At 38.8% G+C, this 22066-nt stretch overlaps 1 protein-coding gene and 1 long non-coding RNA gene across 2 annotated transcripts; both read left to right on the forward strand.

Moving 5' to 3' along the window:
• Positions 1 to 2823: 2823 nt before the first annotated feature.
• On the forward strand, positions 2824 to 20951 carry LOC145425426 (Fc receptor-like protein 5). Its single transcript, XM_080298447.1, has 7 exons — positions 2824 to 2860; positions 3280 to 3315; positions 3489 to 3755; positions 4221 to 4487; positions 4610 to 4888; positions 18349 to 18612; positions 20576 to 20951. Exons 1-7 carry the CDS (start codon positions 2824 to 2826, stop codon positions 20890 to 20892), a joined length of 1467 nt encoding a protein of 488 aa, XP_080154573.1. The 3' UTR covers positions 20893 to 20951.
• LOC145425437 (uncharacterized) lies at positions 5855 to 8053 on the forward strand. Its single transcript, XR_013906121.1, has 5 exons — positions 5855 to 5960; positions 6061 to 6076; positions 6166 to 6257; positions 6386 to 6577; positions 6692 to 8053. It is a non-coding gene; the product is annotated as an uncharacterized LOC145425437 (long non-coding RNA).
• Positions 20952 to 22066: the final 1115 nt, after the last annotated feature.

Here is a 22066-nt window from a genome sequence, read left to right on the forward strand (position 1 = left end):
CATGGAAGCAGAAACGGGAGTTTGGAAAAAATGACATAACAGGATGCAAAGCGAGGGACAGAGAGATCTGTGTTATTTAGTGCGTTTATCGAGTGGCTGTTTGGTTTCTTCAGTGTTGAGGTCCAACACCTCGCTGCGTATGTCATGACAGGACACTGCACAAATCACATAAAAGTCTCTGAGAATAAAACATAATTATGAGCTGGTAAATATGTCACCTGACCTGAAACAACAGAAGGTAAGAAGCAAACACAAGAAGCAAGCCTGCATGTTTGCAGTGGACAGGAAATGTGAACACGTCACACAACTGCTGTGGTCAAAGCTACAGGAGCTGTTTGAGGTTTGTATAAAAGGAAAGGAAGCACAGAGAGGCCACAGTCAGAAGAAACACTCTGGTCTTATCTGTATTAAATGCAGCTTCTCTTTTTATTATCGATGTAAAGTCAAAGTGTTTGAGATCAGCTGAGGATCAGAGTGCAGCAGGGCTGGATGTGAGGATGGGGCACTCTTTGCTCTGCATGACGGGGTTATTGTGTAAGTACATTTGTGACATTGTTTGAATGGCACTGATTAATGAAAGTGTTTCTCATGTGTGAGAATTAGAGTGTATCACTGGTTTGAAGTGTTTATGTGAGAGTTTGAACAAAGCATATTTGTGATGTTTATGAAAGTTACAGACAAATGTTGGCTGGTTCCTTGGTTCAGTTTAGTCTGAGTATCGTGTTGGATACATCGCTGCTTGTTGCACTTGACTCATTGTCATTGTCTTTAAGGTCATATATTAATACATTTTAAATTAAACTTTTATAACATTTTTTATAACTATAAGTTTAAAATGTTTTCTCATGTGTCAAACGTACTTTTTATGCACAGAGAAAGAAAGATACTCTTAAACTCTTAAAACTAATGTCCTGATTTAGTTTGTTTTGTTTGATTTTCTGTCAGTTTGATCCTAATGATGTTTTATCTTTACTTCATTACTCTCTTCTACGTTAATGCTGATGCTGAGACATGGTTATTTTTCTCTCCTTTTTGATGCTCAATAAATAATTAGACTTTTATTTTTACTTTTTAATGTTAACAAAAGACAATCAGATTTTAGAAATTCAAACATCTGCATTGAAATGTCAGAGATAGAAAATATCAGAGTAGTTTTATTATCATAGAGATTAGATCTAGAGTAGGGTTAGATATCTACACTGTGTTGTTAATCAATACTAAAACAGAATGAAGATACTCATTTGCATCAGTGTTGATATCCATAGTGTTGTCTTGGCTTCCTCCAGCTGAGGCACAATTTGATGCATAAAGGAGCCATCGCACGCCAGATTTACGCTCTCGCATGTGTGCATTGTTGACCTTTGAAGTGTATTTGTGCTTCTTCCTTTCCTGCTATATTTCGCTGCACTTGCCAACCAATGAACATTCAGCAGACGCTGACATCATCAACTTCAAACAGCGTGCAGTCAGGACCTTAGAGGATGCATGAAAGCATGTGTTGAGTGGGTGAAAGTCCCTCCCCCTCTCTGTCCCAATCAAAAGTCTACACATTCGACACTTTTGCAGGACTCTGCTCTCGAAGCTGAATCCTGTTTCTGTGAATCAGCTGAGCTTTGATAGTTTGGAGGGACACATAGTGCCACCTGCTGCAGAGATATTATTAAATAGTGATTAAAAATCTTTAAATAATATCAAACTTAAAACATTAAAATGTAACACTGTTGTAAAAAAGGATAAGATATGAATGCTGTAGAAACTCATTAATCTGATGATGTAGCACACAGAGCAGTAAAATAAACATTTTTATTCCTGTTAACTATTTTATCATTGAGTCCAGTCTCAGTGCTGCTGTTGATTTCTGAGGCTCTGAAACTTTAAACTGGAAACATGTAAACCTTAGAGGTTACAGTCCCACAGCCTAAACAAGGAAACATGGAAATCACTGTAGTTTGTTTGGAGATCAAAGTGAAATTAATATGATTTGATTGATTTGGTTCTGCCAAATTCTGTCCCTACCATCTGAATGTTGGAGCAGAAACTGAGACTCATCAGACCACTGTGTGGTTACAGGACGCTAAAAACAATGTCTTTCGCTATTAATACAATTATAACAGTTATAGCTACAAGGCAACACCTCTTCCAGCTGTCTTAGGGTGAGAGACGGAGCACAGACAGGTTACATCAGGGGTTAAAAACACCTTTAATTAGTTCCAGCAGTGTCTGCTTGCAGGCAGAGGGAGTTTGGTTTTACTCTGTAGATATATTTATTGATATTTACTCTCCTTTATTCATACATCTGTGTGCTTGAGGTTTGGAAATATTTATTAAAATTATAAATAGCCTTTGAAATAATGTAAGACAAATGTTTGATAATACTTACAGTTTATGACAAAGATGATGATGATGATGATGATGATGATTATTATTATTATTAATATTATTATTTTATTATTATTTTTTTTATTATTTGAATAATATTTAAATAAAATAAATGTTTTTCACACTTAAAACAAGTCTTGGACTTGTGTTCTCCTCATTTCCTCTTTAACCCTCAATCAGCTCACATATGTGTAATGAAACTTACTGTCTGTCTGCTATTGGTCAGTTTAGTCTGTGTGTTAAAGGCCTTTTCATAAAAATCTGGCAGACATGGTCAGACCTTGTTAAGTTGTTATTTCTGTGTAAAAGGAAGGAAGCAGAGAGAAGTTTTAAAACCTCTTTGTTTCCTTCTCAGCTCTTTGGTGTCTGCTGTGCTGCTGCTTCACTCTCTCTCTTTACAGAAAGTTGTAGAAGTTTTCAGACGTGTCACTGCTGGATGTGAGGATGGGAGCCACTTTGCTCTGTGAGCTGGGCCTATTCTGTGAGTACATCACTGACTTCTATTGTTTGATTCATACTGATCCATAAACATGTTTTAGTAAGAAGAACAGAGCATCAGTCATTTGTACCATTGCAAGTCATGTGATCAGAGGACTCTCATGTTTGTTACCAACATGGTTGTTTGTAGACTGGATTAGATTTTAGTGCACTGACTCAGATCAGAGTAGATGTAAATCTCCAAATGTTTTAAGGAGCTTGGTAAGAAAGCGACTGTACTTTAAACCCTGGTGGGATTGTTCCTTAAGAAGGTCATTAACTCACCATTGATCAAGAAATGAGACACATCATTACCAACAGTGTTTTATTTATGTTACATTTCAAATCTAACATCAACAAAACACTCACATGATTTGAGTGTCTTTAGTTTGATAATGTCTGAAGTTTCTGTCTTTATTGTAGTGCTCTGTATGCTCGTCTGCAGTGGACACGCTCAAGGTGACTGAACAGTTTTCACTTTTTCTATTTCTTCCTTTTTATTTAGCAAAGATTATTCTCAACCTGTATGACTCTACATAAATAAAGTATTAATAATCAATCAACATTCTGCCTTGAGCATAAAGTGTTTCAGATTGTCTGTTGTCTGATTGTCTGTTTGTGTTGGATTCTAGATGCTGTGCTAACTATTGAACCCAACTGGTCCAGTTATTTCATTGGAGAGTTTGTTACCTTCAAGTGTGACATGAATGAAGGAGAAGACACTGACTGGTATTACACAATCAAGAAGGATGGTCGAGAGTATGCCCCCAACAGGGAGAACAAAGACTGCACATTAGAAATTATCTCAACAGGCCACAGTGGTGAATATCAGTGCTCTGGTAGCAGGAAGGAGTCACATTATATAAAGAACAGTAATACTGTCTTTATAACTGTATTAGGTAAGTCCTCAGTGATTAATACTGCGATGATTCCTGTTAAAATACTCATCTGAATTATAAAAAATGTGTGTTTAATAAATGTTTCATTGAAAGTATTGTATTTCTTATGTGTTGGAACTTTAGCAAAGATCCTTGCATTTTACCTAACTTTGTGTTTCCTTCAACAGTGAACTGCATTAGTTTACATTCAGTGTGAATTAGTCAGGACTGAGAATGGACAAATGTTTATACTGTGCTTATTTAGAGATCTACAACCTGAATTACTGCAGCTCTGTCACCATGTTGAGACAGAAATCAGAAAAATTTAAAGTGACTTAAACTGTAGAAAAAAAAAATATATATAATGAAGACATTTGTAGATTTTATTTGGGGGGGGGGGGGATTTAAAAAAATGATTTTTTTTAAACCTTTTATACATTTATATTGTATCAGGTGTGCATTATGTTCTCTCCTTTTTCATAACAGCAGATAAACCCAGGGCCACACTGACAGCAGGAACAACAATCATACCAGTAGGGGGCAGTGTGACACTGACCTGCTCTGTGCAGAGCTCTGATGGATGGAAATATGAGTGGTTCAGACGAACCCAAAGAACCTCTGAAGGTAAAATCAGAGATCAACAAAACAGAGATATCAGAGTATCTGAAGGAGGAATCTACAGCTGCAGAGGAACAAGAGGAAACCCAGTTTACTACACTGATAGAAGTGATGATGTCACCATTGAGAAAACCAGTGAGTTCAGTCATTTAGTTTGAAATATACATTCACTCATGATTATCAAACATACAATGTGAAGTTTTCTGTGTTGATTTCATGGTTCTGTTTGTATCTCAACTGTTAATATGTGTGAACAGTTTCCAATAAAGTTGTTGTAAAACAACAACCCAACTGGCCTCAGATATTCAGAGGTGAGACGATCACTCTGACATGTGAGGTGCAGGAAGGAGGTGAAACCACTGAGTGGGAGTATGAATGGAGAGGACCCAGGACACCCACACAGTGGACGCACAATAATGATGTGACATTCAGAGTGTCTGAGTCCAGCAGTGGAGACTACATGTGTAAGAGTCGACGCAGAGATGACTCATATTCTTCAACAGAGTGGAGTGAAGCCTTCACATTGTCAGCATCAAGTAAGTCATGTTTGTTGTGTGATCTCCATTTGACAAATGTCATAATGGTCAGCACAGGATGAATTCAATGGTCTACAAAGCATGTTACATTGTTGGTCAGACAAAGAGCTGCAGCTGATAGTAGCCTCATTGTAGACAGTTTGTCACCACTTTGTGTCATGAACCTTCAGCTGGTATAGAGACACCAATGCTGACCTGCTGCTCCATCACCTGAGGACAATAATGATATAAACAGGATAAATAAATAATATATTCAAACAAATAACAATTGATCTACAATTTCTATAAAAAGAATAAAAGTAATTCTGAACTATCATCTGATCAAATAAATAAACACACACAGACATACCACCAAAAATAGTGGTACTGTTTCTATGATTAACAGTCTCATAACTCTGAGTCACTGCCACTCACCTTTAGCAGGAGGCTGATTGAGATTGATCCCTTTAAACTCCCAGGTCCTAAAGACGGACCAGCTTATTAATCAATCTTCAAGTACTTTTTAAATACAGCAAAGAAAATATAAAACTTTCACAGCTTTGATCAAAACGATAGATGATTGATGATTACTATGAAGGTCAAACAGCATTATATCTCATGGTAACCTCTTTGGCATTGTAAAAATGTTCTTACTGGAAATGGTTGAATATGAATAGTCATGTAAAATGTGGAGTCTAGAGAATCAGTGTCAGGAATGTGATCCAAGGAGGGGAGACTAGGTGGGATTGTGAATGTGAAACAATCATTTTCAGCAAATCTCCAAATCAACATAAATTCACAATTAGTTCTGTAACAATTCTACAAGTAACACTGCAAGTAGTGTAGAACAGGAGTCACAACATGAAACCACAGAGCAGAGTCATGCTGACAGTTTCTGACAGGAAACAGAAAATCTCAATGTAAACATCAGTTTTTGTTTCTTTATATTAAGATTTCAGATCTAAAATCTGACATTTTCTAGTTTCAGGTTTTGGATGTGAAAGAAGTTCATTTATCGTTCCGTTCATCATCGGACTTGTTAGTGGAATTATTGTCGTGCTGCTGCTGATGTGTTGCTATAAACAGATAAAGGGTGAGAGACTTTCTGTTTGAAAATTTACAAGAAAAATGTTTTTTTTAATGCTGTGACACTTTTAAACAAACTGATGTAATAATCTTTGTGCTTTTTACAGAACCCTGTTGTAACAGGTTGGTGCAGCAGTTTAGTTTCATTTATATAACTTCAAATGAAACTAACTTTGAATTATTCCTCATTAAATTTTCATTATTTGTTTCAGTCTCACTCAGTCTCAGAGCACCAATCAAAGCTCTGCTTCACAACAAACATCCAACCAGAATGAAACTCAGGTTTACTCCTCTCTTCTTCATGGTGAGACCAGAAATTATTACTTTTTCTCTTTAATACAGTTTTCAACACTCAGTTTTCCAGCAAACAGTGACAAAAACAAAAAGAAATAATATTTTTCTTCCTTCTTTCTTATTTTCAATGACTTGTAGGTGATCTTTCAGTCTATGAATCAATCAGAGGCTCTGGAAACACTGGAAGTGGTACAAACAGTATAAACTTTGATAATAGCAGAGCTGTAAGAAATGTAAATATTTATTCTGACTGATCAAACTTCATTATTTCAGCAGATGAATACAACAACGTCACATCTGGATTTCAGCTTGAAGGTCTTGATAAAAGGAGTGAGTACAAGAAGCATGAAATGTAATAATTGGTCGAATGTTTTTGTAACTTGTGTCATTTTAGAGGAAGACAGTCTCCATGTTATTAAACACAATAATCCATCATCACAACAGGCAGACATGATGGCACAGAGGAGAGCTCTGACTACAATAATGTGAATCCTGAATCAGCCTCACGTACAAATGTGAACTCTACACACACTGAATCATTAGTAATCAGATTACATGTGCAGTTAAATGTGTGACATCATTGCTAAAGTTTGTGGAGCTGATGAGCTGAATCACTTTTTATACGATTGGCTTTAGTTGCGTTCTGCTGCTGTTGTGATGTCTGAATAAAATAGATGAGATCAGTTCTGTGTGATTAAAGCATGAACGTGTCAGAAAGCATCATCACATCTTTGGCAACATCATTTCTTTGTTTTTCACTTTCAAACTCGTATTTGTTCTGATTTTGTTTCAGGTCCATAAAAAGATTATTTCAACAAAACTCAAGACACACGAACAACATGAGCAACGTCAGTGTAAACAATGACATGCTCTTGGTTTAATATCAACACTGGAAGACTGATTATATGGTTCATCTTTGTATTAAAATCCTATTGTGTTTATTTCTGTTGTAATAAGTGGAGGGTGGATGGTGTGGGACATTGTTTCCGTCAAGACACAATTTCATGATTTGGTTCTGTGAGTTTGTTTCAGTCTCTTTGTTTTATTTCTATAAGATGTTCACTCACTTCCTGCTGAATTTTACATGTTATCTTTAAAGTGTAAGAATAGATTATTTTAGTATTAGGGATTTAGTTGTATTAACGATAGTAAAGCATTATATCCGTTATTCATTTAAGTAGGCCATAGGTCAAGCTGCTAAACACTCACACATAGAGCAGACACACAGAATTGGGAGAATAAGTCAGAGGTGTATGTGAGAAGCAGAGGCGACAGAAAGGAGAACACAGTGTGCGAAGAAATGGGCAGCAAGGACACGAGAAAGGGAGACAGCAGATAGAGAGACATTAGCAGGCGCCTAGTTTTGAGAAGACAAAGGTTGTTGACCTCTGTGTGCTGTTGGGACTGCCCCAGCAGATTTTGATGATTGATGCTGAACTGTGAAAATCCCCATGTACATGTAATAAAATTAGTTGATTATTTGTTCTGAGAAAAAACAGGAATGAAATATTACACTGTCTTATGATGCATTATAGTGCTGATTTATAAGAAAACAAAAACTTATTGTCAATGTTCAGATTTTACAATGTTATTCATCACTGAGGCCATGACAGAGAACATTTTGTGTGTGATCAAATAGTTTTCTGTAGGTGATGTTTGTGTCTTTTATGCTGTTTACAGTTTGATGTGTGTAAAATAATTGTGGTGCTTTTAAAAATAATCAAATAATATCACGACAAAACGTCTTTGTTCTTCTGAGTGACCCGTGATGCTTATATGTGGATAAAAATGTCTTTTCTAACTGTCTGCTATATCCTATTTATTAATCTGCTGAAAATGACTCATGATTTCTGCCTGAGCCCCCAGAAAAGAGGAAAAGCAGCCTGTGGTTGAAGAGAAAAAGTAAATGACTTGTTTTAGCAAACAGGCAACAAGAAATGCAGACAATAACAGCACAGTGTTGTTCTCTTGACAGCTACATGCTGATATTGTCAGATATAAATATAAAGTATTTCCTTAGTTGAAGGGATAAAAGTGTCAGGTGTGCCCCTGTAGCACTGCACTTGTTCTCTGTGTGGACTGCACATTTTATATGATCTACCTGTACTAGGAAAAATACCACACTGTGACAACTGATGAAAACTCTCATTTAGAAAAATATCAGACAAAAATACAGTGCCGAATGGTACAGACAGAAAACAGCAGATATCATTGTTCAAAGGTAGGTCCTTTAAAAGACCCTTTACCAGGTATCATAATCTTGGCTGTAAAAGTGTCAGAAATCATACTGTAAGTGACAGCTTTTGCCCTTTTTCCCCCAGAAAATCCTCAGCTTTCAGTGTGGACATACAGATATAGTTCCTCTCCCATATTTCTCATGTCAGACTCTGAACACATCTTCCAAGTACAATCACTGGACTGTGTTTACAGCTGGTGGCCAATAGAGGGAGACATAATCCATTTATAATTTATTGTATCTGTCATGGTCTCCCAGTCCTCCTGGTCAACCAACACGTTCTTTTTCCTTACGAGTGTAATGAACTCGATACTTTACTTTCTGTTTCTTTCCTGTACGCACTGCTGCAGTTCCATCTAAGAAGCAACCTGGCTGTCTTAAAGGTGATGAAAATTCATTCAGAATTAGCAACACTGATGATGGTAATTATTAAAAAGTATTGGTACTGGTACCAGTAGGGGAGACCGGGGATAGTTGTAACATTTTTAAGGTAGTGGATTCAAAATGTAATGCAAAGTATTTACATGTCTCTGCTATTAAATAGTGCAGCTATTTTCTCTGCAGCACAATTACCCATTGCATGGTATGGCCTCAAACACAAAGAGTGAAATGTTACAATTAACCCCATAGTCTGGGTTAGTTGTAACATATCCTGGGGTAAAATGTAACACAATGAAATAAGGGTACTAACAAAACATTAACATGTAATCTTTGTTTATTCAACACATGAATGCACTTACATCCATTTATGTAGCTGTGTGTGTGTGTGTGTGTGTGTGTGTGTGTGTGTGTGTGTGTGTGTGTGTGTGTGTGTGTGTGTGTGTGTGTGTGACAGAATGCAGAAATCTAGCTTTTGAACATATTCCAACCCCCCCAAAAAAGACAAATTATGGAATTTTCTGCAACTGAATATTTCATTAATTTTGGTTGGTCTTCCTTGAGTTTGGCCTCATTGGCTCAGTGGGCATTATAACCTACAGCTCTTGCACCAATTTTGAACATAACAATGAAGCTGAAAAAATGTAGTTGTTCACCAGCATCGCAATTCCATTACTTTTTATCCTGGCTTACCTTGGTGTGGTTTGCAAAGTGCTTCAGAAAGATGAGGAAATCTGTTTCTTGCACCCATCCTGATTTATTTCCACTACCAGTACTTCCTACTGGTCCATCTCTGACACAGTGGTCTGCATAATGTATGTGTGGGAACACAAACAGTGGAGGAATTGTGTTGCCAATGTCATTACCCGCATATACAAAAGCGACCAGTGAACCTCTCTCTGCTGATGTCGTTGCCCCAACTTGTTTAATATAAGTTAAAGTAATAGTGTGGTAAGTTGTAACATCTGCATTATTGTTACAACTGACCCAGACTCCTATAGCCATGAACTAGCTAACATTACAGCCAACGACTAAAACATTAGCACTAAAGACCTACACAGAATATATCCCCATAGACATACAAATAACATAATTTAAGTTTGATGAGTTTAACTGCAAAGCAGATAATGCTATTAGAAATTGAAATAAAGTAGAAAAACTTACTTTTTGACATACAAATTACTTTTTTTCATGTTAAATTATCTGTGTTTGACAAAATGTGCTGATTTTTCACATGTGATAGCAGAACTGAATTGGGCATGTACAGGATGAGTCACATCATTTGAAACTTAGCCCTGATTGGAGAAATTGGAAGTGTTACAACTGACCCACGTTACAACTATCCCCGGTCTCCCCTATATAGGCCTGGTCTTTACTTGGTATTAGATTGATACCAAATCTTGCAGTATTGCACACGACTAATAAGTAGTGATATTAAATTCATTAAACTGATATAATTTCAGCACCATGGACAGCACACAAGGTTTTCACTGCATGAGCTGTGCTCTCTAACACGTGACTGTTTGTAGTGGTGGACAAATTTAGCTGCATGCACACATAGCTCTCTCTGTGATAGGTTAATGATTTTAATTAAAAAATATATGTATATTGATTATTGGCTGAAAGTGATTAAAATTTTTAATATTGTGACACAGTGGGTCCGCACTCTGGAAGGGAGGGGAACATCCGAAGAGGCATACGCCTGCTGAATGGCCTCCACAACCCTGTGGGACAATCGAGACTTAGACAAGGATCTGACCAGAATTCCATAGTGGAAGCTCACAAACGGCTGGTCTGACTTCCTGAACGGCCGGATAAGCAAGAAGTTCTGTGCCAAAGCACAGAGATGGCACAGGGCAACCTGGCTCCCAGCTGCCTCCTTGTGCAGGTCCCCTGTGAGGAATATTCATAACTCCACTGACTTGGACAGGTGAAATTCAGATGGGGTCGTCAGCAACAACCCAGGGTTAGGCCGGAGGATAACCCCTGTGTCACCTTCATCATTGCCTTTGGACCGACAGAGTGTGCAGCTCACAAAGAATCATGTTAACTGTGGTCTGGTGGGGGTCCAGCTGGTGGGCCGCACCAGGAGGCAAACAGCCCCCGAAGGAAGCAGTAGGCAGTCCTGGTGGATGGCGCACAAAACTCCTGCAGCATTCTCACTTTTAGATCAGGCCAGGCATGGAGCCTCTCCCTCTCAGGGTACAGGCTGTCACCCTGAGCCCTACTGGGAAAAGATGGAACAGTGACCCCCTCACCTGGAACAGGAGGTCCCTCAGAACAGGGAGCTCCGGGGGTGTCCTGGCCATGAGTGGCAGGATAACTGAAAACTAGCATGTGTGGCCAAAGAGGGGTCACCAGGATCAACTCCTCGGTCTGGACCTGGTGAAGGAATAACTGGAGGAGGGGTATGGAGGGAAGGCACAGAGAAGAGCCTGTGGTGAGGAGTGCACCAAGTTGTCTGCAGGGAGAAGAACAGATGGCAATGTGTCGATTCTCTGGGGGAAAAAACTTCTGCCCCTCTGAAGCGACTCCAGATCTGGTGGACCACCTCTGGATGGAGTCTCCACTCCTCATGGATCGGGCTCCCCTCAACATATTGTAATGTCCACTTTCATGTTCAGTGGCCCTGGCACATAAACTGCTTTCAGTGAGTAGAACCGGGTGAGCCCACTGCCACAGTCTGGTAGCTATCGTGCAGAGGAGGGGAGACCCTCGGCCCCCTTACCTGTTGATGTAGGCTACTGTGACCATGCTTTCTGTCTTGATGATAACTTGGTACCCTAACAGTCACGACAGAAACTGCTTGAGTGCCAGGATGACAGCTTGCAGCTCCAGCATATTTATGTCAGAGATGCCCAATGACTGATATAACAGCTGTAGACTGTAGAGCCCTCAGCCTCAGGAGCTGACCCACGAGTAAAGCCCAAATAGGTCTAGGCACACCCCGAAGGTCTGCTGTCAATTCGGGGTGAGGGACATGGAGGCTCTGATGGACTCCACAGTCATGCCCAGAAATTATGTGATGTGGGAAGGCTGCACATGACATGAGCAGAGCTACATGGCTGCAAAACTGTCCTTTAGTGCAGCAGAAGGATACGGCCCAATGCAGTGGGAGAAACTCTCACTCACTGGGTTAACAGCCAGTCAGCCACAGAGAGGACCCACTAGCCACGTGAACGCACTGACAGAGGTGCTCTTGGCTTCTTGGTCTTATGGGGTGCAGATGCTCTCTCAGCACAGTTTACCACACTGCTGGGTGTTATATACACTAGTGTATTCAGCTTTGCTGTAATGTTTTGATTCTGGTTCTCATCATGATGCACTTTGCTGGTGTTTTTGATTATTGATTTTGATGTTATGAAGATTAAGGGCACAACTTCACAAATCTAAATACAAACACACACACAAAGAAGAAAAAAGGAGGGTGATGATGTTTCAGATTAATATTAATTGACAGATGCCTCAGCGTGTAGACAAGAGTACATATGACATGTGAGTCTAGTGGTTCGGGTCACCCTTTAATTCTTTTCTGACCCCCCTTTGTTTCTCTGAGCAGACTGTGATGACTGCATGTGTGTAAAAGACTGTTGTTGGTTTATTTTTATCTGCTGAAAATCAGACACCACAAAATTTCTGTCTGGGCCTCCAAGAAAAGAGGAAATGCAGCCTGTGGTTTCAGCCTGAAGTCTAACGTTTGTCTTCTTTAATCTCAACACAGCACAGTGGAAATGTGCAGGTATGACAATGTGTGAAAACAGGTTAAAAGTAGCTTTATTGTGGTGATGACACATGCTGGACTAAAGGATAAATAAAGCATGTGGGCATCAAGAGAAACGGTGAAAAGCTTGTTTCTCACGCTCATGTCTTTAAGAGTCTCTGCATGGACGTGCTGTAAATGTTCATTTATCTCTGAGATAAATAAAATCATCCATCACTCTCTCTGTCCACAACATCATATACAGACATGTTTTTCTTCTTACTGCAACTTCCAAACAGGCCAGTTCCTCACAGTATAACACAAAACTCCAAAGTATAATCACTGCTTTGTAACCAGCAGAGGAGCCAGTAAATCATCTAAACCTACTGATACTAATGTGTCTGTTTGGCTGCTGTTACAGAAATGGTTCCTACACCTGTGATGATGACGTCAGTGTTTGACTCCAAACTGTCTGCTGGACTCTGCAGTATCACAGAGACTTCCTGTCTTCAAGCCTCATAACATATTGATATGTACTGAAACTTTTGCACTTGTGTTAACATATAAACTGCAAATAACATAAAAACATGAAGTAACATCTTAATGTATTTTACCTTTCCCACAGAAAAGTGGAGGGAAGGAGAAACACACCTGCTGTAAAACAATCTAAAACACTTCGATATTGACATGTTTGTGAGTATGTGTAGATGATACTGCAACAAACCTTAATCAAAGGTTATCTTTGTAAGAAAGTGTTTGACAGAATAAGAATAGATGCTGTGTTTGCAGGCTTTAACTATTACTAATATTATAGACTGTATATTGAGATTGAGAAGTGAGAAACTGAGGTACACCTTATTCTCATATGGAGGGGATTAGCCAATCACAAAGTTACCACACCTTAAAGCTTTCACTGCTGTGTTGTCCTTTTGGACTCTAATGTGGGCGGAGCCTATAGTAGCTTTCATAGTGTGACAGATGAGGTCCAACTAGACAGGTTATGGAGAGACAGACAACCATTCATGTTCACATTCACACCTGCAGGCAATCATTGGAATCACCAGTTAACATAATAATATATGACTTTGGACTCTGGGGAGAAGTCAGACAGGTAGAGGGAGAAGATGCAAACTTCACACAAACAGCCCAGCTGGTGGATTCAAACCAACAACTTTCTTCCTGTGAGGCAACAGTATGAACCACAGTCATCCAGCTCATGGTGGTCTAAGAAGTTTGGAAGGAAAGTGACTAAACTTCTTTACATTTCTGGAAGACGTGTCACCTCTCATCTAAGAGGCTCTTTGACTTCTAAAAATAAAACAGTAAAGAGTCTCAGGTATTTTAACCTTAGTGAGGGTTTTATTTCAAGTGGGTCAAAGACCCACAATTAATCACTACATCACATGAGCCAAGCTGTGAAAAAAGGTGTGGGTCATTATAGACCTATAAGTTTTTGGAGTTAAAAAACACATTCATGAATCAAAGCTAATCAGTGTTCTGTGTTTGGCTTATTTAGTGATTCAAAAATACAAAAGAGTGGCAGCACAAATAAAAGTTTTCAGTTTGACTGTTGTTTTAGGTTCAGTGCTGCCATCTTGGATTGCTAACTCACAGTCTGTGTGTCTGCTCAGACTTTCCAAGCGGTAAATGTGAGTTGTGTTCCACAAAAAAACTTTTCGACTGGTAACTCAGAATTTCCAACTTCTGTCTTATTCAAAAACTATCACCAGAGATTTGGGGTAAGAACACTTTGAGACCTTTCCTCCCCCCATCATGTGACCTACTGAGGTCACCTGAGGAAAGTACCATGGACGGGTTGTGGCACAAGGAAGGGATCTCAAAACTACATTGTAGGTGACTGACAGCTGATGCCATAAGGCACCACCTCTGGTCATTCACAGTGGACATAGATGTACTTTTTCACTCCTCTTTCAAACCGTCAGTATTTTCTGTTCAAAATGTGAACACTGGCACCTTCGTATGAGTGATATTTGATATGATATTGGAAGCAGATGAAACTAAATAAATATTTTGAGATCATTGTCTGTCCATAATCACGGAGAGTGAGTGAGTGTGGTGGCCAGAAACTGAAAACAATACATTTTGGGAAGACAGCATTCATGTATGGCACAATAAATGTCTGTGGATGTTCAGAAACATTTGCTGATAAGATGACTCAAGATAAAATATTTCAGCTTTATGATGACCACACGGGACACTGCACAAATCACATAAAAGAATAAAACTAAATAATAATAATAAAACATAATTATGAGCTGGTAAAATATGTCACCTGACCTGAAACAACAGAAGGTAAGAAGCAAACACAAGAAGCAAGCCTGCATGTTTGCAGTGGACAGGAAATGTGAACACGTCACATGACTGCTGTGGTCAAAGCTACAGGAGCTGTTTGAGGTTTGTATAAAAGGAAAGGAAGCACAGAGAGGCCACAGTCAGAAGAAACACTCTGGTCTTATCTGTATTAAATGCAGCTTCTCTTTTTATTATTGATGTAAAGTCAAAGTGTTTGAGATCAGCTGAGGATCAGAGTGCAGCAGGGCTGGATGTGAGGATGGGGCACTCTTTGCTCTGCATGACGGGGTTATTGTGTAAGTACATTTGTGACATTGTTCGAATGGCACTGATTAATGAAAGTGTTTCTCATGTGTGAGAATTAGAGTGTATCACTGGTTTGAAGTGTTTATCTGAGAGTTTGAACAAAGCATATTTGTGATGTTTATGAAAGTTACAGACAAATGTTGGCTGGTTCCTTGGTTCAGTTTAGTCTGAGTATCGTGTTGGATACATCGCTGCTTGTTGCACTTGACTCATTGTTGTGTACAAGTTCATATATTCAAGTTTTTTTAAACTTGTTACTAGATTATAGTTAATTTGCATAGAAATATTTTGATGAGCAGTAACTGTGTCATGTGAAAATTAATCTTTAAAAAATTACTTTAGTTGATCTTGATTTTGATTTTCTGTCAGTTTGACCCTGATGATGTTTAATCTTTACTTTAGTGCTCGGTTCTCTCTTCTACATTAATGCTGAAGGTGAGAAATGTTTCTTTCATTTCTTCACATTGATATAATATGTATAATTTTAATCTGATATTTTATATTTCATGCACCATTTTAAATCACACCCTGTTTCTCTGTTTGTGCATCGTTTTATTTAAGATACTAAATGGGTTTATAAACAGTGAGTGAGTTAAATCCTGCAGGTCTGTGCAGTCACTCTGTGGTTTTACTCAGAATATTAATTAACTGCTTTAATTTGTTTCATAAAAACACATCTTATTATTTTCAAGTCCAAATGTCACCAGGATGCAGTAAATCTTTTGACTCTTAACAGCAGCAATAAAAATCAGTTCAGCTTCAAAATGACTTTATGCTTCCATCAATCTCTAACTTGATGTGTTTATGTGAACAGTTCCCAATAAGCCCACCGTGATCCTCGAACCATCCTGGCCTCAGATATACAGCAGTGAGACAGTCGCTGTCAGATGTGAAGGAAGTCAGTCGCTGTTTGTATGGAGAGATGGCACATTAATCAGACCTCGAACATCTGAATACAGAATCATCAGAGCTACTGAGTCTGACAGTAGAGGATACAGCTGCTGCACCGTGAGTCTTTCAGTCTGCAGTGACATCATCACACTGACTGTATCATGTAAGTTGGACACATTTCATTGAGTCATATTGTTCTTTGTTTTAGTTTAGTAACAAAATCAGAGAAAATCGTAACAAACATTAAACACAGATGTGATGATCTCAGTTTCTTCAGTACCTGCACATGTGTAGTTTCCACCACTGCAGCTCAGAATTATGACACAATTATTTTGTTTTTATAATTTATTTGAAGTTGTGGATCAAACATGATCAATAAATACAGAATGAGCAGAGCTGCTGTCTGACGATGGAAAATACAGATGCTGAAAAAAGAAAAGGCTGATCATCAACAGAGAAGAGTTCTGTTATCACATCACAGCCCTGGTTGGGGTCGGGGATAGCATACAGTATGAAAAACATCTGTGTGAATTATGACTGATAAATGCTGCTGACTGTGCACTGGTTATGCATCTTTATGCATATATATTTATGTGATCATGATCCTTAAAACAAACATTTAAATAAAAAACAGATTAACAAAAAATCTGAAAATAAGAGTGACCACAATCAACTGGCCTCAGATCAGCTAACAGTGTATAGTTCACCTGTCTCTGCATTTAGGAGTACAGTTTGGTGGCTGAGCATAAAAACAGTCTCACCTGATTCTTGATTCACTCTGATAAAGTTTTCATCATGTTATATACATCCAGTGTTAGCTCCTGGCTCTCTAGCTGGCTAACAGTTAGCTGAGATACCTGTGCTGTCCTCATGTGTGCTGCTGCCAGTTGTTGATTCTCATCAAATTTGCTTTGAAGTCACTTTTTGTTTTTGTGCTGTTGGTGCCTGTTTGTAACAAGTGTGATGATCACACTGAGATCAGGGACCGACCTACCTGAGAAACCTGAGATCTATTATTGAACTCCATCCATCTTCTTAACCCATCATCCAGGGTCGTGACCTATTAAGCACTTACTGAATTAAAAAAATACATAAATTGTAAATTAATAAAAATAAATTGGATTTTTTTAAAATTACTATTGAGTTTTTATGTTGAAATCTTTATTTGTTATATAGCAAAGTTTTTCTTGAAGAAACTGACAGTCTGATGTTTGTCTTTCCTGTAACATCAACAGCAAGTAAACCCAGAGTCACACTGACAGCACAAAGTTCAGTCATACCAGCAGGGGGCAGTGTGACACTGAGCTGCTCTGTGGAGGGCTCTGCTGGCTGGAAGTTTGACTGGTTCAGACGTGATTCAGAGTTTTCTGGAGCTCAGAAAATAGGAGCTGGAACATCAGAGCACACGATCAGTATTTCAGAAGGAGGCATCTATTACTGCAGAGGAGGGAGAGGAGATCCAGTTTTCTCCACAGAGGACAGTGCTGCAGTTACAATTCAGAAACAAGGTGAGGGTGAAATTTTGTTGTGAAATAAAACGAAACATCATGATTAAACTGAAGTAGCAATTAATTTATGATTTTTTTCAGTTTAATATTTGTGTTTATTTGTTTGTTAGGGAAAGTTTGGGCTGCTGTGAAACTGCAGCACAGCTGGTCTCAGATATTCACTGGTGAGACAATCACTCTCAGATGTGAGATTCAGGGAGGTGAAGGAAAGGTGTGGAAATATGAATGGACAGCACCCAACACAAACAGCCCTCCAACATCCAGTGAATACAGGATCAGCAGAGTTTCAGTGTCCCACAGTGGAGACTACAGATGTCGGGGTAGCAGTGACTATCTCTTAACAGGATGGAGTGATGCCTTCAGACTGACAGTTTCATGTGAGTTGGACCATGATTCATGCTGACATTTCATGTTTTCATGTTTACATCTGTCTTAACAGGAAAACTCCAACAATGATCCAGCTGTCTGCAGGCAGCTCAGGACAACAGTTTTTCTCACTGTGCAAACAGAAAGGAGAGACACCATGGAGGCTCTTAAAATATCAGCAATGTAAAGAGGAATGTACAGAGATGACAGTTTGATAAGAGAATGATAAATCAGTGAAATCTTTAGTTTGTTAAACAGTCTAATGTGTCACATGCAGGGAAACTAATTAATTTTTGTGTTTGTAGATAAATTACTCTGTGAATGTTTAAAGTGTGATTATTTCTGTAAGAAATGTATTCATGTTGATGATTTAATTTGTTTAATGGTTTTGTTTCTTCAACAGCAAGTAAACCCAGAGCCACACTGACAGTACAAAGTTCAGTCATACCAGCAGGGGGCAGTGTGACACTGAGCTGCTCTGTGGAGGGCTCTGCTGGCTGGAAGTTTGACTGGTTCAGACGTGATTCAGTCTCTTCTAAAGCTCAGCTCATGAGAGGAAATGAAGCAAACAGTGTCTCACAAGGAGGTCTGTACCACTGCAGAGGAGGGAGAGGAGATCCAGTTTACTACACAGAGGACAGCAGTGACGTCACAGTTGTGGAGACTTGTGAGTTTTAAACTTTCTGTTATTTAAGTTTCTCATGTGTTTCATACAAATGTAAAAATAAACATTGTGGCATCAACTCCAAAAAAACCTGCACATTTATCGCTCATTAGCTGCTGTTAGTCTTTAAATTGTATTGTATTAAATATTTTTGGCCTCTCTCTTTAAATGCTTCTTCACCTTAAACTGACTTTAAGTGGACATGAAAGACTGTGTATTAAGCCACAGAGCCATTAAACAAACAAACAAACAAACAAAAATAAAGGTTAATCCTGAACATGTTGTCATCCGAGGTCATCAACAGCTCAGCTAACATCAGGTCAGATCAGGGTCGGTAACCCGCGGCTCTTCCGCCCCTCAGCTGTGGCTCCCGCAAGCTTTGGGTGAAAAAATGAAAAATAAAAGTCCCACACAACATCCCCAACATCTGCAGGAGGAAGTTTACAGAGTGAGAAAAAGAAAAGTGTGTTTATAGCAGCAGCTACTGCAGCCAGAGAGAGTCTGACAGGCCCAGCTGTGAGCCACATGTTAGCATCCAGCTGTTCACTGTGTTCACCGCCTCCAGAGGAAGAAAGTGTGCTGCTGTGACCTTCCCACGCCTCTCTCCATCTCTGCACTTTGCTATAAGTTGACCCAGAGCAGAAAGCTAGTTAGCAGCTACGAGCCAAACTCAGAACACGGAGCATCAGCCAGAGGTCTCCGTGGGTCAGAGCCGTGGATCTGGAGATAAACCTGCCGTTCTGACACTCATGTCAACACGACAAAGTCTGCTTTCCATAAGGAGACAAATTTGTGTTGAAAGTATTACAAACACACACGACATGATCAACAAGCAATGATTTGTGGCTTGAAAGCAGCTCACATTTGTGGATCTGTGTGAAGCTGGCAGTTAAATTAGACTCAAAACCCCACGTGGGCACGAGACGTGATCTGTGCGTGTCAGGTGATTCGTCCACATGTATTTAAGGTGTTGTGAGCTGTGTATTATCACCAGATATGCTGTTATTGTGCAATAAATATCTTTATGTTTTCGACCCTGAGCTGATGTATTTTATACTCAGGGCTGCCCGTGGCTGCATGAAAACAACAGAAGATGATCGCTCATTGAAACGGACTGAAGACATAATTATATACAAATAGTTTTCATGATTATTCTTCTTATTTTACAATTATTGGACCACAGCTACATTTTATTTACTTATTCTGAACTCAAACAGACCTGCAGAATGATGCTTTATTTAAAGTAGGCCTGCACAGGCCTGTGCTGTTTTTCTCCTCTTTAAAGTTTTTGTTAAAAAGTTCTTAAAAGGTAAAAAAGCTCGTCTTCTTATTAAGACATCTTGTGTTGTATTAAGTATATTTATTATCATCTCTGAATTATGGACGATGAATTTTAAAGAAAGAAATCTGAAAAACAATCTGGACGTTAAAATTTGTGCCTCAATGATCAGCAGTTACTCAGGTTTGTGTCGACACATTTGTACAATAGTTTGTGTGAACTGGAGACCTGAAAAGTTGCACACAAATCACTGCACACATCTGTAAATCTTACTTTCTGCTTGTGAATCATATTATACACAGTTGCACCACTTTCAAGGTAAATTTGTTGCCATAAAAACAAGGATATACTGTCCACCTTCACTCCCTGTCTCTGTAGCTGTAAGTGGTTCTTCAAAGGGAAAATGCAGCTGTTAGCTGTAATGTTAGGATTTGTAGATCACTTTATAAATGTGGAGTGTGTGGAGAACAGGCTGTGTGAGTCAGATACACCAGTGGGCCACCACACACGTGTACCACACGGTAAATAAATGTAAACACTGATTTTTAAATCCAACTTCATTTACAGTCAAAATGTCACCAGGATGCAGTAAATCTTTCTCCTCTGAACAACAGCAAAAAGAAAATCAGGCTTCAAAATAACTTTATGTTTCTATTTGTCTCTAACTGGATATTTTTCTGTGAACAGTTCCCAGTAAGCCCACTGTGACCCTGCAGCCATCCTTGACTCAGATATACAGCGGTGAGACAGTCACTGTCAGATGTGAGATTCAGGGAGGTGAAGGAGCTCAGTGGACGTATGAATGGAGAGCAGCCAAGTTAAACACACCTCCAACATCCAATGAATACAGAATCATCAGAGCTACTGAGTCTGACAGTGGAGGATACAGCTGCCGGGGCAGAAGGGACTATTTCTTCTCAGAGTGGAGTGATATCATCACACTGACTGTATCATGTAAGATCTTTCATCCAGATTATTTCAAATTACTTATTGTGTTAATCTAACCTTTAATTGGGAAAATGAGTCATCTGCCTATTAAATAAAATCACAAATCAGATGTTAATTTATTTATTTTTTATTCTAGTAACTTTCAAACATGATAACAGACAGTTTGTGTTTATATTACAAAACTGATCATTTAACCATTTGTGGACAGGCTGCAGTCTTCAGTGTCCATGAACAGCATCAACATGCTGGTTCAGACGTTTCTTCTCAGGGTAGAAATTATTTCTTTTCTTCTTGTATAAAAATATTTTTAATGTTAGTTTTAATTCAAAATTAACATGTAACACATATAAACATCAAAGAAAAAGCAAGTGAATGTTTCAGTTCAACAAGCGCTCCAGTCAGACATTAAACTTCAGTAACACTGTGCAGTTATGAAACTTTAATCTGAGTCAAACTGATTTAATCAGCATTAAATAAATCAATGAAATAAACATCACCCCACAGATACAACCTCAGTGAATTATGTCCAGTGTTCACTCAGTGTGGGTGTTAAAACTGTGTGACTGGAGTCGTGCTTTGTGGCATCGAGAGCTCAAAACACTCCGTCAGCAACAAACTGACCATGGATTAAAAAAGTACACTTAGTGACAGACAAACAGGGTATTTTAAAACTTTACTTATACTCGATAGCACTATAGTTGCTGCTTGTGAATTGAAATGCATTCTGGGATACCTGGCTGCCTCACGTCCACAGTACCACCACTTCATCGCAGTCGATTGTCTAGTATTGATCTGTGCTGACTTACTCTACATGGTAACCAATCAGATGTTAGACGAGCTGCAGTGGCAGCGTTAAACAAGACCCTCCACAGGTTGATCACATTTTGGCAAGTTTGGTCTCACGAGGAACACAAACTCCATCTTTAGCTGAATTAAACTCAAAGGACTCCTGTGTGGTTTTATTTTATTGGAGACTTCATTGGAGTCTGTCAGCCTCTCTGATTGTTCAGTTTTTCTCTGTAAATAAGGTGTTTACATTATTCAAAATTACATTTAAGATCATAGAAAACTACATGAACTTGATGTTGGAACCATGTCAGCGATGGTCACGGTGCTCGAACAATAACAGACACCATTCAGTGTAGTGTGATTTTAGACTATTATTAAAGGGAAATGTAGAGAGGACACAAACAAACTGACTGTGGTGATGTATGGGTGTTCATGTGGTGA

This window comes from Astatotilapia calliptera, chromosome 3 (assembly GCF_964374335.1).
Source record: "Astatotilapia calliptera chromosome 3, fAstCal68.1, whole genome shotgun sequence".
Classification (NCBI taxonomy): domain Eukaryota; kingdom Metazoa; phylum Chordata; class Actinopteri; order Cichliformes; family Cichlidae; genus Astatotilapia; species Astatotilapia calliptera.

What these genes read in the sequence shown, in the direction of transcription:
- LOC145425426 (XM_080298447.1), top strand. Translation starts at nt 2,824, where the DNA reads ATGGGAGCCACTTTGCTCTGTGAGCTGGGCCTATTCT. An exon ending in CTGTGAGCTGGGCCTATTCT is followed by an intron (nt 2,861 to 3,279) that starts GTGAGTACATCA and finishes TCTTTATTGTAG; the next exon opens with TGCTCTGTATGCTCGTCTGC. An exon ending in CGTCACAGTTGTGGAGACTT is followed by an intron (nt 18,613 to 20,575) that starts GTGAGTTTTAAA and finishes TTCTGTGAACAG; the next exon opens with TTCCCAGTAAGCCCACTGTG.